General features: G+C 33.3%; 1 protein-coding gene across 3 annotated transcripts; it reads left to right on the forward strand.

Moving 5' to 3' along the window:
- Positions 1-246: 246 nt before the first annotated feature.
- Positions 247-17,856, forward strand: hepacam2 (HEPACAM family member 2). Of its 3 annotated transcripts, none has more exons than XM_051137527.1 (9): positions 252-1,031; positions 5,851-6,207; positions 7,123-7,407; positions 8,516-8,713; positions 13,286-13,411; positions 14,677-14,698; positions 14,794-14,828; positions 17,013-17,086; positions 17,177-17,856. In XM_051137527.1, the coding sequence occupies exons 1-9, from the start codon at positions 971-973 to the stop codon at positions 17,285-17,287; spliced, it is 1,269 nt and encodes a 422-aa protein (XP_050993484.1). In that variant the 5' UTR covers positions 252-970; the 3' UTR covers positions 17,288-17,856. The 3 variants fall into 3 exon arrangements, with proteins under 3 accessions (XP_050993486.1, XP_050993484.1, XP_050993483.1); XM_051137526.1 differs by having other exon boundaries at positions 254-1,031; positions 8,414-8,713; XM_051137529.1 differs by lacking the exon at positions 13,286-13,411 and having other exon boundaries at positions 247-1,031; positions 8,414-8,713.
- The last annotated feature ends 2,246 nt before the right edge of the window (positions 17,857-20,102 follow it).

A 20,102-nucleotide genomic window follows, 5' to 3' on the forward strand; every position in this document is an offset into this window, starting at 1 on the left:
GATTGTTTCACTAGATAAGACCCTTCTTTTTCGGCTGAGATCATTTACAACCCATTTGGGATCGTTTGAAGCCGCATTTAAACTGAATTTAGGAAGTTCAAAATCGGGGGAACCACATCAGTCTATTATATGAAGAAAAATGCTGAAATGTTTTCCTCAAAAAACGTAATTTCTTTACAACTGACGAAAGAAAGACATGAACATCTTGGATGATAAGGGGGGTGAGTACATTATATGTGAATCTATGTTTTGGAAATGGACTCCTCCTTTAAGTAAAACCATATGATTACTTACGGTTTGAAGTAATTTTAAAGGCTATTGGGTCTGTTTTTATTACCACATTGTATAATTATCCAATTACTCGATTAATCGTCAGAATAATCAACCAATTACTTGATTAACAAAATAATCAAAAAAAAAGTGGCAGTGGTTTATGAACACCATTGTTAGTTCTTCTGTACATGACTTTTGGAAGTGCTATTTTAATACTAGCTTTGGAAAATTTTAACGTCAGTTCTGGCTATTTATCTCAAGCTTTGCTCCGAGTTTGTGTGTGATGATTCTTGAAAACATTGTTTTGTGTCCTAAGTCATGCATGGATTCAGGCGAAACTTTGCATGTTCGTGAATTGAATGACCCTGTGTCTGTCTGGGACTTAAATATCAGCTTGCACTGGTTTCACACCTGTAGCAGTGTGTGTGTGTGTGTGTGCGTACCACAACTGTTCAAGATAACTTTCCTTCTGTGATCTGTCACTGTGTGCTTAAGCGGTGTATATCTGCAGTGAATGTGTATCGGTGAGACTGCCTCTGGCCCTCAGGGTGACAGCAGTGTTTTGGAAGCTCGGCCAGGTGTATGTATCTAAATGGCACGTGGGAGGGGCCTCGACTAGCTTCTCTCATTTCCCTGGCAAATACTGTCACCAGTTCCCTTTTCTTGTCACACAGCTTCTAGAGATTATATAGCAGAAATGGAATGTGTTGGAGTCACCATGTTTCTGCTTATGTTCACCTTATTTCAAATAATTCCCGGTAAGATGCTTTTTATTTATTTGTGAATGAATTTCAGCAGTGATGTTACACACTAAAACTTTAAATAGAATTTTATTTATTTTTTGGCCAAAAATGTGTGGTTAAGCCAATGAGAGATAGGACGTCAGCTGTTTAAATACATTTCTAGCATTTAAAATTTACGGTAAAATAAATGTTTATTATTTAGTCAGAAATGTCATTCGAAGATATTTACATATGTAAGGAATAAAATGGAGGGATACTCTGGGAAAAAAACGTCAATTAAATGTTTTGGGTACATATTGTTTTTCCTGTTGACCACTATTGACTTTAAGCAAAAACAACCTTCTTTGCACATTAAGATTAATTTAAGTAGCAAAGTGGTTCAAAAATTGAAAGAGCAGAATTGTGGTTTGGTTTTAATTCTGTAACCCTACTTCCTATATTTGGACATTTTCACTTCCATTTTGAAGTTTTCAATAGAATATATTCCCACTGTAAAATTAGTTAGCAAACAAAAATATATATAGATATTTTAAAAACCTTAAAATGTAAAGAAATCATACATTATTATTTATTTTTAAATTAAATATTTTTATTATTTTTTTTAAATATATTTGTAATACTTCAATAAGCATTTTTTATATAAACGTGTGTGTGTGTGTGTGTGTATGTATATATATATATATATATATATATATATATATATATATATATATATATATGCATTTTTAATTTTTAAAACGTTTTTAAATAATACAAATATGTAAAACATTAATACATTTCGAGAATATATATATTTGCATTTTTATTTTTGAAACATTTTTAATTAATAGAATTATGAAAAATATATCGTAATATATATTGTATTAAATATGTAATTTTGCATTTTATGTATTTGTATTATATTAAATATATTGTATTGTATTAAATATATGTATTTGCATTTTTTTTTTATTGTTAAAACTTTTTTACTTAGTACAAATTTGTCATATACTTCATATATTTATATATTTTATGTATTTTAATATATATATGTATTATATTAATACATATATATATATATATATATATATATATAATATTTTTACCTTTTAAAATGTTAAGTCACTGTTGTTAAAACCTATTTAGCTAATACAAATATGTAATAAATTTCAAGATCAAGATCATGACAAGACATATATTACTCATAGTCTTATGGCAGACGCGTCCCACATTTAGCTTTCCGTGTCACATGATGCTTTAAAAATACACAAACAAACATTCAAGGCTTAGTGCATTATTCACGGTCAGGGTTTTGTTCATTTCCCAGTCCATACATTTGTATGTGCATTTAGGTTGCAGCATAAATGGCCGTAGTGGATTACCATGGGGTGTGAATAGTCTAATGTTTGTTTGTGTTTGGGGACGCATAAGGAGGTGATCGTTTGCTTGGTGGTATGAATAGCTCAATTCCTATTGTCGTGGGTGGTATGAGTGCACTGTTGCTATCTCTGCAATAATCCTTACCTTGTTTGGAGACAATAAGACCAGAACAGGCCAAGCACACTTACAAGTGATGCATTCACAGCTAAGTGTGGCGTAAACACAGGCACACTTTTAGCTTTCACCGAATCTGCCCTCTGGTCTTTTGTGCGTGCAATAGGGGTGTCTTTATTTATTATTTAGCGCACAACACGAGCCACGCAGTCATCTATTGTAATGCACAACACTGGCTGTCAGCAGGCCGGCAGAAGCGAGTAAAGGGGGTGGAGATGGCCGTGTCCGGGTAGTTAAGTTGCCTGAGAGCGATAAAGAGGGAGGAGTGTGTGACTGTTTACCTGCTTACTGCCTACCTGCCTTCTGCCACACGGCCTTGCCTAGCAACGTAATGCAGATTAACAGCTGTCAGTTAAAGCAGGGCCTCCACGGCCTACGTTCATTTCATCCATGCAAAAGAAATCTTATCCTTAAGTAAATGAGATACATCAAGAGTTCAGTTGAGTCCAGTATGTTATCTTCACAGCATTATTCTTGGGATCAGGTCTCCATGACTTCATGCAATACGTGCGATGCCTGAGTGTTTGCTCATGGACCTGTTCAGACAAATTAGAGAGAACTTGATGTTTGATTACTATCATTCTGAGAAGCTGGTCAATATTTGTTCAGGCAGGTATAGGATCAAGCAGCGAGGGCAAAGGCAGTGGTGATTAAACTGCAGATCTGTGTATGAACTTATTAATGATGCAGTGTCATGCTGGAATTGCACATTATGTGAGGGTAAGGGATGTCTTATTCTGCAAATTTCCTTTTGTACAGTTAAAAGAGAAGTCCACTTCCAGAACAAAAATTGACAGATGTAGTACTTAGCCCCTTGTCCTCCAAGATGTTCATGTCTTTGTTTCTTCAGTCGTAAAGAAAGTATGTTTTTTGAGGAAAGCATTTCAAGATTTTTTTCCATATAGTGGACTTATATGGTGCCCCGATTCTGAACTTCCAAAATGCAGTTTAAATGCGGCTTCAAACGATCCCAGATGCGGTTGTAAACAATCTAGCAAAACGATCAGTTATTTTCATAAAAATAATACAGTTATACTTTTTATTGTCAAACACTCATCTTGTCTCGCTCTGCCTGAACTGCTTTTTTTTTTTTTACAGTTCATGACAGTTAAGGTATGTCGAAAAATTCCCATCTCATGTTCTCCCTTCAAAATCGTCCTATATCCCTGTTTCACCTTTTTTTGTTAAGGATGTTTGATCTTCTTTGCATGTTCACTTTGCAAAGACTGGGTCGGTATTCCTGCAGCGATGTAGGATGATTTTGAAATGATTTTTGAAGGTGAGGGAGAAAATACAATTGGAGTTTTTTAACTATCTTGAATCATAATACACAGACTTTAGGGAGAGCAAGACGAGCATTTGAGATTAAAAAGTATTTAAATTGTATTTTTTAAATGAAAAAACTGATCGTTTTGCTAGATAATACCCTTCTTCTTGGCTGGGATCATTTATAACCACATTTGGGATCGTTTGAAGCCGCATTTAAACTGCATTTTGAAAGTTCAAAATCGGGGCACCATACCAGTCCATTATATGGAGCAAAAATCCTAAAATGTTTTCTTCAAAAACACAATTTCTTTATGACTGAAGAAAGAAAGACATGAACATCTTGGATGACAAGGGGGCGAGTACATTGTCAACTTTTGTTCTGGAAGTGTCCAAGTGAACCGGAGGAGAAGGAAAATTGTTCAGATTAGCAACGGCTTTAGATGAATGTTTTAATCAGCAATGTCACTGTTGATGAGAAACATTGCAGGTTCTTACACAGCACCGTTCTGCACAAATGACCAAAAACATTCATATTGAGCATTTGAGGCCTGGAATGGTTTGATGGTGCACATACACATGATCTTCCCTGCTTTATGGACAAGTCTGTGTGTGTAGTCCCTTGTGACAATGTAGTGTGCTTAATTGTATTGAAAGTGCACTTATAGTGTACTTCAAATATTAAATGTATATTTTTAAAAGCCTGTACTTGCAGATAATGTAATATTAAGGAAATGAAAGACTGTGTTTTCTACCACATAATATACTCACCCATTTTACATCCAAGATGTTCATATCTTTCTTTCTTCAGTCGTAAAGAAATTATGTTTTTTGAGGAAAACATTTCAGCATTTCCCTCCATACAATGGACTTCTATGGTGCCCCTGAGTTTGAATTTCCAAAATGCAGTTTAAATGCCGCTTCAAAGGACTGTAAATGATCACAGCTGAGAAAGAAGGGTCTTATCAAGTTAAACGATAAGTTATTTTCTAATAAAATGTACAATTTATATACCTTTTATTTTTGTAAATTAACTCTTCATATTTAATATAAAACTTTAGTAGTCATTTTGCATTTTTGTTAAAGTGTTTTTTTTTTTAAAAGGGGTGTGAATCTAATAAAAACTGCACCTCAAAAATAACTTTTTTTTTTTCAAGTTCACACAAGATCAAGTACAACACCAGAGACAATAGAGCTGTTTACTGTATTCCTAAAACCTAAATAATAGATATAATGGTGTGTCAACTTGTAGTTGTACTCCTTACATAGCAAATTTTTAGCATCAAGCATGTGTTAATCAGTTCAAATAAAAATGACAATTCTGTCATTAATCACTCACCCTCATGTCGTTACAAACCCGTAAGACCTTCGTTCACCTTTAGAAGACAAATTAAGGTATTTTTGATCAAATCTGCGTGCTTTCTGTCCCTGCATAGACAGCAACGCAACTGACACGTTCAAGACCCAGAAAGATAGTAAGGGCATCGTATGCGTCGGTACTCTCGTGAAAGAATGGCGAAGACTGACACGGAAGAGAAGAAATTGTTGAATAAAGTCGTTATTTTTGTTTTCTTTGCACACAAAAAGTATTCATGCAGCTTTGTAAAATTAAGGTTGAACCACTGATGTCACATGGACTAGTTTAACAATATCCTTACCACCTTTCTGGGCCTTGAACGTGTCAGTTGCATTGCTGTCTATGCAGGGTCAGAAAGCTTATCTTAATTTGTGTTTCCAAGAAGAATAAAGGTGATTAATGACAGAATTTTTATTTTTCGGATGAACTATCCCTTCAACTATGACTGAGTGCAAAGTCCAGTGACCTTTTTTAACCATAAATCAAAAAACACTATCCTAAAAAAAACATTTGAACTTGCTGAGAGAATCCATGGTGACTTTTGGCCGTTTGGCCTACAAATGGATGTCATGACTGAGTAGCTCTTTTAGCATTGTTTATATGTGTATATTTTATTTGTATTTTTTGAGAGTACGTTTTGAGAGTCATTAAACACATTTTTAACTCTCTTTTGAACAGGTACGGACTCTGAATGTACTGAATGTATTTCGCTGCAGCCCACACAGCATGGGAAAGTGGGGGACTCGATGCTCCTTAAAGTTGAGACTCATTTCAATGTCCGGAATGTGACGTTCCAGGGGTCCTGGTTAAAGACTAATCCTAATAACACTCTTTTGGTTACTTTCGACAACAACAATGCCATCCGAAATCTGCGCCTAAAGAACAGTCCGGAGCTCAGTTTGCCTGATGTCTCACTATATTTTAAGTATCTGGATGAAGACACACAGGGGGAATATGAGCTGCAGATTAACATCATCTTCCCAGGAATTCGCAGTCCAGTTGCTGTGACAAAAAGAGTGACAGTCACAGTCAGCGGTAAGAGTATTTGAGTGTTTTGAGTGATCTCAGCTATTGATGTAGTGTTAGTTACTAATGCATTTAACATCTTGTGAAACAGTCAACTGTTGCAAAGGTGAGCTATTTTCTGTGAATGTGCAAGACTTCTGATTAATTAATCATTATCAGTAAATAACTAGAAAAATAACAGCGAGCAGTTTAGTAAACAGCAAAACTATTTGTGCTATAACCAGTGCGTTTATGATTATGATAATATATTGAAAAAATTATGATAACAAATACCAGTTTCTAATATTAAGCAGCATAACTGACGGTTTTTACACAGCTAAATGTGAACCTGGACCACAAAACCAGTCTTAAGTAGCATGAGTATGTTTGTAGCTATAGCCATAAATACATTGCATGGCTCAAAATGATAGATTTTTATTTTATGCCAAAAATCTGTAGGATATTAAGTAAAGATCATGTTCCTATAAAGATATTTGATACATTTTCTACCATAAATATTTCAAACTTATTTTTTGATTAGTAATAAGCATTGCTAAAACTTTATTTGGACAATTTTAAAGGTGATTTTCTCAATATTTAGATTTTTTTTTTGCACCCTCAGATTCCAGATTTTCAAATAATTGTATCTCGGCCAAATATTGTCCTAATAAACCATACATCAATGGAAAGCTTATTTATCCAGCTTTCAGATAACGTATACATTTCGAATTAAAAAAAAATTGACCTTATGACTGGTTTTGTGGTCCAGGGTCACAAATTAACTAAAAGCGAATGACACAGTACATTCAAGTTACAAATGGCCGCTCCCACTCTTACTTTAAAAAATGTAAGAATGTTTTTTTTCTTCTTCTCTGAGACATAAGTGGGATTTACATACATCTCTTTTCTTGTAAGTACTTAATTTAATGTCTTTTCTGCTCCCAGTGCCTGTGTCCATCCCTGTTATTAGTAAGACCCCAGAATCAGAACTGGTGGAAGACAGGGACAATGTGACGCTGACTTGTTCTGTTGAACATGGGACAAATGTTCAGTTCAAGTGGCTAAGAAATAACATAATGGTCGGTCCAAGTGAGCGGCATACATTCTCGCAAGATTATGGGACGCTTGTTATAAGCCCTGTCAAGAAAGAAGACATTGGTCAATACATTTGTAAGGCCCAAAACCACATCAGCAGCAATCTAAGCAAACCGACTGAACTCATTGTGTTCTGTGAGTATCTATTGTACTTTTCTGACTTCAAGCTTGTTTATCATCTGTTATCATCCCTTGTGTAAATCATTGCAGCGTTATTGCACACTGTCTAGCCGGTTCCTCCTGCAGTCTGAGAATTACCTGCTGTTTGCATTGTAACTCAGATGTTAAACAAGATCTGTCCTGACGTATTATTTATATAAAAACAGAAGTCGATCTGAAATATGAATGTGGATTAAGCTATTATAAAGGTGCAGAATGTAATTTTCCCCCTCACTAAAAAAGCTGTAAAGAAATGAATAGTATTTTTTTAAAAAAGGTTTAAAATCATATACATTTAAAGGATTAGTTCACTTCCAGAATAAAAAAATCCTCATAATTTACTCACCCCCATGCCATCCAACATGTTCATATCTTTCTTTCTTCAGTCAAAAAGAAATTAAGGGTTTTTTTTTTATAGTGGACGTCAATGGGAACCAACGGGTTGAGCTAAATACACATGACCTTTTCAATGTGATTACGCAATGTGTGAAGTAGTAGACGTGCATCGCAGAGAATATCTGGGATCGTGTAGAGCCCTCTGGAGCTGCATTGAAACTGCAATTTGGACCTTTAACCCGTTGGTTCCCAATGAAGTCCACTATGTGAAGAAAAAAGGAATGTTTTTCTCAAAAAACTTAATCTCTTTTTGACTGAGTAAATTATGAAGAAATTTTAATTCTGAAAGTGAACTAATTCTCTAGCATGTTATCAGTAGCCTAATAGAAGCTGATTTATTTTATATAAAAATGGTTGTCTTATTGAGGCTGCAATTTTGAAATCACATGACCACCTGAAAAATCACTCCTTAACTTTTCTATTGTTGTACAATATCACTGACGTAATTTATAGTGATAAAACTATTTATAGTAATTAATAGTAATAAAACAAAAATAAAGCAATAGGAAATTGCAATGAAATTTAATTTAAATTTATGTTGAAAAAGAAACGACAAATAATGTTTTTTTAACATTACATTTTTCAGACGGGCCTTATAATTTGGCAGTAAATTCTGATCAAGGTCGAAAAACCGAAGGGATGTTCATAGTGAACCCAGAGGAACTGGTCTTTTTTGAGTGTATTGCAGACTCCAACCCTCCCAACACCTGCGTCTGGATCTCTAAGACAAAGAACGGCACAGAGGTTCTCATGACTGGACCACGGTTTGAAGTGAAACCCTATGAGTTACCCCAGGGTAAAGAGTTCTTGTGTAGGGCATTCAACAATATGACTAAGAAGCAGGACGAGACCAAATTCACTCTGGTGATGGCCAGGCTTGACACAGGTATGTTTGCGGTCACTCTTTTAGATCTGTATATTAGTACTCATGTCAAAATAATGACAGTAATTTTGTTCATTTCATTCAACTTTTCATGTTCAACACCACACCCTTCAGTGACAGCAGTTTAAATAGATTCTCATTTTTATGAACCAATATTGATTCATAAATGTCAATCAATTGGTCAATGCTGTTTTCAGTTGATGAATTAACAGAACATAGTGGGCCTCTCATTCAATAAATCGCAATATGCTGAACTTTGTGTTACTTTTGATATAAAACAAAGTCTCAGATTTGAAATTCTGTCAATTTCAGTAGAAAATTCCAGCAGTAAATACTGTTTCGGCACTCTTTAATGTGGCGTGAAAGATCATTGTAACTCCTGGGTACTCGCCTGTGTGTAATCAAATGCATAGTAAAACATTCGTGACAGTTTCATTTTTGTTCTGGATCCAGGGCTCTGTTGCTACACTGGTGCGCACTCGCCACCGACTGGACATGGGTGGGATTAAAGTTAGAAGTTACAATGGATCACCCTCAGGTTAATCTGTCAAAGTGATGGATGGCTTTCAGATTTTTCCGTCACTGATAAAAAAAAAAAATTCAGGTTAACGCGACCTCTGATCTTAAAATGACCAGTAGTTTTATTGTGCCATCTCAGGCAATGTAATTTATTATTTTGCGACTATTTTTCTACCTCATACTATATATTATAGTTCATTTTAGTCCTTTTACTCTTTTCACTGGGATTGTTTCACATTTTATATTTTATTTTATAGTTTTATATTTGTCATTAAGATGACCAAGAATATCTTAATTTTGGACGGCGACCACATGTCAATTAGGAAAAATATATATTTTTACAAGTGAGATATTAAAAAAGGGCTTACTCCAAATTAAAATACAGTTAAAGTTACAATGGAAAAACCTGGAAGACTGTATCAAATATCATTTGTACAATTTTTATGAAATTAATGACAGTAACAGGATTGATGTCATAGTCACAGGACTGACCAGAGTAACAGGCATGACAGAGGGCACACATTCTTCAGCAAACTGCACATGTTCATTTACATAATACTGTAAAGTTTTGCCATTTTAAATTGCATTATATTGTTTTGCAGTTACTTGGCATAGTTTTATTAGTCAAGTCAAGTCACCTTTATTTATTTAGTGCTTTATACAATACACAATGTGTTCAAGCAGATTTACAATGTTAAACAGGAAAATTGTGCAGATAATGTCGAAGGACATTAGTAAACAGTTAATTTCTCATTTAAATACAGTTCATTGTTGATTTAGCATATTGCATTTCTAAAAGATCTAATGTTTAAAGGTATTGTAATTAGATCATGCATCCATCTGTTTGTCCTTGTGAGTGTGTACCCTCAGAGAACTTAAAATACCCTCACAAAATTTAAAATATACTGTTCCGGTTCAATTATTAGGCAAGGAAGATGATCAGAACTTGGTCTTTCTGTGATTATCTGAAACTAGACGAAGATCTTGATTCTGAAATATGAACTTGAACATTGCAAGACTAGGGCGGGGGTCTGCAGTCACCTTGCTGCTCTTGTTTGTTATGGAAAACAATGTGTTTTATTGAGATTGATCATCTTATTCTGGTCATTAACAACAACAGTAATAGTAACAATACCAACAATATTAATTAAAAACGTAACTGATGCTCATATGCCAACCACACTGAATGATATAGGCATTAGCTCAATAATATACAGTGTGACCTGTAAAATGAAAAAAAAAAAAAAAAAACCCTGTTACTCTGAAAAGTAACAGGGCTGACAGTAACAGGTTTGATGATTTCAAACTAATTTGTTAATTACTAGCTAATAGTCAAGTTCACAAAAGCTCATGTTGTACACTTTAAAAGGATGTTACTTGTAGATATTGATTATATTAAATGTAATAAATAATTGTTTAAATTTACATGTTAAAAGTGGTAACAGTGTTGACATTGCATGATGTCATCAGTCAAGCTTCATAAATCATCAAAAACAAAACATTATAGAGGAGTGAGAGAAACACGTTTGTGTTTTAAGTGTTGGAATCCTGGTTGAGAGATGATGTAACCTCCTAGAAATTATGTCACTTGAATGTACCATTATTTTAAAAGGGTTTTTTGATGAAGGTAACAGGGCTGAAATTAAATCAGGGGACACCAATAAAATGATTTATATTTTATAGAAAAAATGTATACTTATGCCAAAAACACTGCTTAACAATATTTAGAACAATATGCAAAAGTGATTTTTGTATCATTTTGTCTTCTTTTGCAAATTAAAAGTCTTGCTAAAAAAGAAAAAAACATAGTGAGGGACAGGCCAAAAACCTTATCCTTATCAGTATAAATGCATTTTAAATTATTTTTAATAATATTTAATTGACTTTAATTTGATGTAATATTGGTAAAAGAATACACAGTATTGTTATGTTTTTAAATCACAATGTTATATTAATTCTATGTTTGACTATTTTTTAGAAATGCAAATGGCACAGATTTAATGGAATGACCCATTAAATCTTGGACCAACCATATATATATATATATATATATATATATATATATGTATATATGTGTGTGTATATATATATAAACGGCCAATTCTAGAGAAAACTTTAATTAGTTGAAGGACCCCATTCATTTTCATGTTACTGAAGCCCCCTGTCAAGCCCACGACATGTGCACTTGGTCAATTTTTTTTTCAGAATTGTTCAAATATTTCACTTATTTGGAACCACTTCAAAAGTGTTACGTTTTGTTGTCCTTTGGTGTGACACCCTTAAATTAAACCCTTTAATTAAAAACTGTATGTTAAACCACATAATCATGGAAAATTATGCAAATGTGTCTATCTAACCACTAATGACAGGTTAGCTTGGAATAGAAAGATCATTAATTGACACAAAAGGCTGAAACGTCCTATGGTGTGACAGAAAATGTCCTCCGGTGTAACGACTGTACTGTCATACCACAGGACAAAGATGTCACGTCAGAGGACAAGGTCTCTTTAAGAAGCATTTAAAATAATAATAATTATTAATTATTTAAATAATAATTAAATAAGACTTTAACTGATGTTTAACTGCCTTTTATTCTTTTTTGATCTAAGTGCAATAGTTACATTAATTAAACTATTTTCTGATTTTCCTTTTGCAGAAAACATGTACTGTTATAAATTGTCATGAAAATATGTATAAGATGTGATACTTTGTTTTTGAAACAGAAAGAACTGAGGGAGAGAAATTAGTGGAAGAGAGGACATGGAAATATAGACAAAAATGGTCCACCTGAAGGGAGAAGATCCTAAGAGAATTAAGCTAAAAGTAAAAAGAATCAAAATGCTGCCTTAAAAAGAGTAGACATTTAGTTTTAAAAAATTAATTCACATCTTAATGAATATAGTTTGAATATCAATCATATTTAGCTGTGCCTCACATGCAGCAGGGGGACTAGAAGAGTTTCGCTAACATACTGAGAGACTGAGTTTTGTTGATAAATATGATTCTGTTTTGTGTAAAAAAAAAAAAAAAACGTTAATATTGTCTGCATCAAAATTATTATTTTTTTTCTCGTTTGAAATGTTCCAGATTAAATAGAAATACTTTAATAACTACCATCTCTGTCCTTTAGTGTGACACAATGTCCTATGGTATGACGTTATGTCCTATGGTGTGACACATATAAAAGAACCACAGATTTGTTTTTATCTCAACATATCTTAAAAAACAGTTTAAATGGATGACAGTCTTGTTGTCAAAGTTTGCCTTGAAACTGTCCAACAAGTCATGGGGAAAAATGATGTTTATTATAATTTCATATTAAATAAAAAAAAAACTATATGAAAATAAGTGTCTAACAGTGAAGATAAATCTCTCTAATGCTATATTATTAAGAGTTTTTTTCTTACTTTTTGGTCACACCATAGGACAAACTTATGGTACATTTCAGTAAAAATAAAAAAAAAACAATGAAAGAACTGACGAAGCTAGTGACACTTTATATTTTCTCAAAGATCAGACTTTACAGTACATAAATATATGCATTTCTTCTTCAAAAACTGTCTTTTACAAAATACACATTTTTTTACTGCCTATTTGTCAACTACCCATATATATATATATATATATATATATATATATATATATATATATATATATACATATATATATATAATGACAAAACAGTAATAATAACAAAAACGGTTACTGGCTTTAGTATTTTAAGTTAATCTATCCCATTGTTATTCCTTTGTTCCATCCATTGTGAGTCTGCATGGTCATGGCAAGCTGTTTCTTTTTTTCTCATCAGTTGCTAAGTGCAAATCTGTCCCACCTGTGATTAAGTCTCGCTGTTCCACTGGAAAGTAAATAGGGGCTGGCACCTGTCCTTATTGTTTACGTTGTTACAGGCAGTGAATTTTGGTTTAGTGTGTATGCAGAATAAAAAAATGCAAGCATGTAGTGCAGGTTCTTGGTTGTTTAAAGATGAAGATCACATCAGAATTTTTTTTGTTTTAAAATATAACACGTACGTAACTGATATCGATCTGTTTCCAGGAAAAGCAAAATATAGCCAGGAAGGGAGTGCGCTATCTCCATTGACTTTCATTACAATCTCTTCAGTCGTCATCATAGCGTGTATGATGTTTGTGCTCCTAAGGAAGAGCTGCCATCCAAGAAGAAGTATGATATCATTTTGATTTTTAAATATAATCAGGCATCACAGTAATAATGTGTAATTTTAATAAAATCAGTGGTTTATTACATCATTTATTTAAAGACCCCAAAAATTTAAGATTTTAAGAATTTAAGAGATGTGGCTTTTAGTCTGTGAGTGCTTTGTGGATTTAACCAAAATCTGTTTGCTTTAAATAAATATTAATAAACACAGAATGCCGTTTAAAAGTTTGGGATCAGTAATTGCAAACATTATTGCAATTTAAAATAACACTTTTCTATATTAATATACTTTAAAATAGAATTTATTTCTGTGATGAAAAGCTGAATTTTCATCAGCCATTACTGCCCTTACGAAAACTAACCATGGTTTTACTACAAATAAAACCAAAAAACCATGGTTACTATAGTTAAACCATGATAACCACAAATTAACCATGGTCTTGCTACACTAAGTTGCTACATAGTTTAACCATGGTATTTCTAGTAAAACTATGGTTATACAAATGGTAATCAATGTGCTAAAAAACCATGGTTACTACACTTTTACTGTAATAAAACATGGTTAATTTTCGTAAGGGTGCAGAAATCATTCTGATATGCTGATTTATTATCAATGATTGAAATCAATGAGTTGTTTTACCTAATATTTTTGGAACCTGTGATACTTTTTTCAGGATTTTTGATGAATAAAGATTTAAAAAGAACAGATTTGAAAAAAAAAAAATGTTAAAAAAATCAATTTAACACATCCTTGCTGAATAAAAGTGTACATTTATTTCAAAGAAGAAAAAAAAAAAACTGACCACAAACTTTAAATAGTAGTGTATATTTCTACAAAATATTTCTGTTTTAAATAAATGCTGTTTTTTTAAACATTTTATTAATCAAAGAATCATGAAAAAATGTCACAGGTTCCAAAAAAATATTAAGCAGCACAACTTTCAACATTGATAATAAATCAGCATATTAGAATGATTTCAGAAGAATCATGTGACACTGAATACTGGATTAATGATGCTGAAAATTCAGCTTTATGTCACAGGAATGAATTCTATTTTAAAGTATATTAAAATAGAAAACCACTATTTTAAATTGCAATAATATTTCACAATATAACAGCTTTTCTGTACTTTGAATCAAATAAATACAGCCTTGATGAGCTGTAGTGTTGTGTTTATCAGGCCTTATTTAAATCAGTTTATATTTAAATTAATTCATTTCATTATCATCAGCGATAATTGTAATATATTTTCTATCTTTTTCCACAGTGATGAAGACAATCTACAGGCGGTAAGACGATATTTCTAATCTATACAAACATCTGAGAAATGTGACACGTTTATTTACTTAAGTGACATCATTGATGGATTGATCCTGTCTTCCAGGCCAATGACAGAGCAGAGAGGACTGCACCGCTCCGGTAGGTTTACTGCAAGTCTCGGACTATAATATACCTGTGTTGTTAAGCAGCAATGTGTACACTGCCTCTCTGTACAAACAAACTCCCCAACCCCATTAACATTACAACTACTATAATCATATCGGCTTGGTTTCTGTCAGCATACGCTATAAACATATTTTCCACCTTACTGGTGTGGCTTTAGTTGGCTACGCACACAATCACTCCCATTGGAAAATAAATAGGATAATACCAACGACTAACAGTCGAAAACAATCTACTTGGGTGCTACTTGTTCTCACTCCCAGCTCGTCACATATTGACGCTTGGTCAGGACCCTTTGGCGTCGCTTTTTGACGCTCAAGGTACCCCTTTAGCGTCACTTTTGTACGTGCAGGGTCCTCCATTGATTTCAGTTGTTTGCCTTAATTGAATGGCTTGCATGCATTTGTAAAAATATTAATAATTTTATACAAAATCATACCTTAATTGAAGCACCTAAACACACCCTTACCCTAAACTTACCCAATTCTGAACGATATAAAACACATAACAGGCAAATATAAGTGCAGTCACAGGTATTTATTGCAGAAACTGACCATAAACAAGCAGTATAAAAACATTACAAACAAGTCATGTTGCATTCCGAGTCTTCTGAAGCCATACAATATCTTTATGCGAAGAAGAAAGTAAAACACTAGGTTTTAAACGCTGAAAATGATCCTGCTCAGTTAAAGGAGAAGTCCACTTCCAGAACAACAATTTACAAATAATTTACTCACCCCCTCGTCATCCACAATGTTAATGTCTTTCTTTCTTTAGTTGTAAAGAAATTATGTTTTTTGAGGAAAACATTTCAGCATTTTTCCCCATATAATGGACTGATATGGTGCCCCGATTTTGAACTTCCAAAATTCAGTTTAAATGCGGCTTCAAACGATCCCAGCCGAGAAAGAAGGGTCTTATCTAGCGCAACGATTGGTTATTTTAATAAAAATAATACAATTTATACACTTTTTAATGCCAAACGCTCCTCTTGTCTTACTCTGCCTGGACTGTTATTGTGACTGTTCATGATGGTTATGGTATGTTGAAAAACTCCCATCTCATGTTCTCCCTCAACTTCAAAATCGTCCTACATCGCTGTATTACCTTTGTTCACTTTGCAAAGACTGGGTCGGTACTTCTGCAGCAATGTAAGATGATTTTGAAATGATTTTTGAAGTTGAGGGAGAAAATACGCTCAGAGTTTTTCGACATACCCTAACTGTCTTGAATCAGAATACACAGAGTTCAAGGACTGCAAGGCAAGATGAGTGTTTGAGAATAAAAAGTATTTAAATTGTATTTTTTTTTAATGTAAATAACTGATCATTTCGCTATAACCCATCCTCCTCGGCTGGGTTCGTTTACAACCGCATTTGGGATCGTTTGAAGCCGCATTAAACTGCATTTTGGAAGTTCAGAATTGGGGCACCATATCAGTCCATTATATGAAGAAAAATTTTCCTCAAAAAACATAATTTCTTTACGACTGAAGAAAGAAAGACATGAACATCTTGGATGACAAGGGGGTGAGTACATTACATGTGAATCTTTGGAAGTTTTGGAAGTGGACTTCTCTTTTAACGTGCTCAGATCTCATTCAAAAAAGATACTCCCAAACATTAGCATGATGCAATTGGTCACAAGACACACAAGAGCCATTATGACTGTAGCTGAATCTGCCGGTTATATCTTGTGTTTTATTGACGAATGGTAGGTTTAGGGGCAGGGGTTCGGTTACCTGCTGGTAAATGTGTAAATAATGAAACGTAAATAAAACTTGTGACTGTTTACATTCAAAAACCACACCCCAACATATATGCAACAATGGCAATATTATTACCCAATGTATAATTTAATCATGACGATAACATTCTCAGTGCCTTTTGCGTCAGCATTATGATGCCAAGGGTTTATTATTTAAAGCAATGACGGACCCTACACGTCGAAAAATGACTCTAAAGGGGTACCCTGTGCGTCAAAAAGGGACGTCAGTATATGACGAGTTGCTAGTGAACTAAAAAGGGTGGATTAAAATGATTCATACATTGTTTGATTATTAGCGTGGGAACAAATATGGATCTCAATAGTTGTTTTATTACAAATAAAATAAATAAATTGATAAAAATGCATACAGTAATCTGATTAATATACTTGCAGGTCATGAGGATGCAACTGAAGACTTTGGCATTTATGAATTTGTCTCTGTACCTGGGAAAATGGACTCAACACAGGTAAAAACATCATAAATAATAATTACTTACTCTTTTGCATGAGCAGTTTTGCCCCAGAACAGTTTGATATTTCTTCTCTGTGTTTTCCAGGCATCCTGCAGGTCTTTGGCACGGCTGGATTCAGTCAAAGATTTGCATACCACCATCTATGATGTCATCAGACATGTACCTGAAACTCCAACACTGAGTCTTTTGAAATGAGAGAGAGGAGAATAGTCATGTGTGCCCGGATGTAAAGATGAAAAACGTTTCACTGTTTTTTTTCTGCCAATTTTTCTCTCTACAATCACAGATTTAAGCACTTCTTTTGTTTTACAATTCTTCATTTTTATACTACTTATGGTCTCACACGTTTATAAACTTGTGCTGCGCACTGAAGTTTTTATTGTCTTAAAAAGAATATATGAGAGAGCTATGAGATTTTTTTTGTCTGTAGCAACATGCTTAAAATGAAAAGCTGAGAGTATTTATATACAAATACAGTCGTCATCTAATGTTGTTGTTGTTCCCGCATTATAAATGTAAATATGATGTATGCATTTTGTACTTTAAATGTATTTTTTTTGCACACTGCAGTGTATTCTGTAATATTGCTTATTACATTTTCAAGATGCCACATACCTGTTCCATACAATTCACGGGTAGCAGTTTGTTGAATGTAAAACAGACGTCTTCTGTCTGTTTTGTTTTCTATGTGTTGCACCTGCACCTGTTCACATTTTAAATACAGATGGATGCTCTGTAATTTGCAAATAAAGGTTTTAGAAATATTTTTGCATTCTTTTATTTTTTAATTAAATATAAGATGTAAGTTACAGTTGAGTTACTTTTTAGAGTTTAGCTTTCTGACTTTATTATATTGATAAAAATGCAGTCTCTTGTTTAAATATTTAGATTTTCTAAAAGGTAAATATTAGAATTTTGGTAAGTATTGCCTGATAATTTACACTTTTGGTAAGCACTGTTTGGTATTTCAACCAGAGGGATTCTTTGGTATAACCTGCAATAATGTTGGAACAAACACAGTGTTTACTGAAAGGAAGATTTATAATATGTCTATGTGTTTATTTTGTCTGTTTCAAAGGAAGAGCAGGAGCATTATATCAACAGCTGAGCTGCCTGGAGGGAGGCACCACTCCCTTATTTGACAGGGAAATTTTCAGTGATATCAGCGGCGCTTTATTGACGAGAAACACTTGCTCTCTTATGTGTGCTCACACCAGCATGAACAGCCAGTTGGAAGGGTTCTTCTTTAACACCCACGCTAGAATATTTTTGTCAGGTAGCAGATATTTTGCTGTAAACTTTTCTCTTAACTGTGAGGTTTTTTTGGGCCTTTTCCAAGAATCAATGAGTCATCTGTCTGTTGCACCTCAAGTGTGTGTTTTGTGTGTGTGTGTGTACTTGTTTTTGCTACATTGTGGGGAACAAATGTCCCCACACGGATAGTAAAACCTGAAATTTTTGACATTGTGGGGACCGGCCTGTTAAAAAATGATTAAAAATAGTGAATGATGTTTATCTGAAAGTGTAACGATGCAAACATGTTTTCTGTAAGGGGTATGTTTAGGGTTAGGGTTGGGTTAGGGGATAAACAATATCGTTTGGTCAGTATAAAAACTATAGAAGTCTATGGAAAGTCCCCACAATTCACAAAAACAAACAAATGCGTGTGTGTGTGTGTGTGTAGTCAGGGGTTGGCTAGGAATTGTTAGAAAAGTCAGGAGACAGCTTACAGCTTTCGTTTTTAATTATCTCTCAAAAAGCTAGGAGGAAAAATATGGAAATATTTAATAATGGTCTCTACACCCCATTATACAAATATAATTGCTTTCTCAGAGGCATGCCAGATTTTTAAGTTGCTTTAAATGTAAAAACAAATAAGCATGAGAACCATATATTTGTCTTCAGAGAGTGCCAAAAAAAAGTATATATATAGAAAAGTGGGGTTTTGGACAATATTGGCACGAATCCTTTTTAATTTGTGATCACTTTGCACTGATAAGGGACAACACAAACTACAAAAACATACTTTATTACATAAACAGTTTATACATAGAAAAAACATACATTTTCGATTAATCAAAATATCCACCATTAGCAGCTATTACAGCTCTGCATAATCTGGGCCTAAATTCATTGTATTCTAAACTTAATTGCCAATCAGTTGTTGAAGCTGTTAAGGTGTGCTGACCCAAAAATCTTTTAAAAACCTGGGCCAAGTTTAAACCAGTAACCAGGCATCACAGCTGGCAAAGAGGCATGTCTGACTTTGACATGTATATAATTGCATTATAATGAAATCAAAATGAAAATTATTATTGCTGGTCTTCAATGATAATGTCAAGTTACTTTAATGTATTTGCACCAAAAAATGATAAGGATTTATGCTGATATTGTCCAAAACCACACTTTGCCAGGGGTGTTTCCAAAGTTTCAGAGGGCAGTATATATATATATAAATATATATATATATATATATAGAAGGAATATTATACAGAAGGAATTAGTAAATTAATAAAAAGTTATAGCTAAGACTAATATTGTTAGAAAATATTTATATTTTGGATAAATGCTGTTCTTTTTTACTTTTTATTCATCAAAGCATCCCGAACAGGTTCCTAAAAAAACAAAAAACAAAAAAAAAATAGCAGCAGAATTGTTTTCAACACTGATAATTCTAAAAATAAATTAGCATATTAGAATGTATATATATGCGTATATGAAGTATATAAAACTGCGTATATAAAACTGTATATATAAAGCATATATGCGGACCAGTGGGAATTATGACATAAAAAACAGGTTTATGATCTTAAAGTCGAAATTATGAAAAAAAAAAAAAAAAATATATATATATATATATATATATATATATATATGGCATGAAAACAATTATGACAAAAAAGCGCTTTTCTGTAACCTAATGATTTTATGTCATCATTTTGATGGCGGAACAGGGCTTCAATGTTAATACATTTTTGTCTACTTCTCTTTACTAATTGTACCATATAAC

The sequence above is a fragment of the Labeo rohita genome, chromosome 19 (assembly GCF_022985175.1).
Source record: "Labeo rohita strain BAU-BD-2019 chromosome 19, IGBB_LRoh.1.0, whole genome shotgun sequence".
Taxonomy (NCBI): domain Eukaryota; kingdom Metazoa; phylum Chordata; class Actinopteri; order Cypriniformes; family Cyprinidae; genus Labeo; species Labeo rohita.

What these genes read in the sequence shown, in the direction of transcription:
- hepacam2 (XM_051137526.1), top strand. Translation starts at nt 971, where the DNA reads ATGGAATGTGTTGGAGTCACCATGTTTCTGCTTATGTTCACCTTATTT. An exon ending in GACTGAACTCATTGTGTTCT is followed by an intron (nt 7,408 to 8,413) that starts GTGAGTATCTAT and finishes TACATTTTTCAG; the next exon opens with ACGGGCCTTATAATTTGGCA. An exon ending in GAGAGGACTGCACCGCTCCG is followed by an intron (nt 14,829 to 17,012) that starts GTAGGTTTACTG and finishes ATATACTTGCAG; the next exon opens with GTCATGAGGATGCAACTGAA.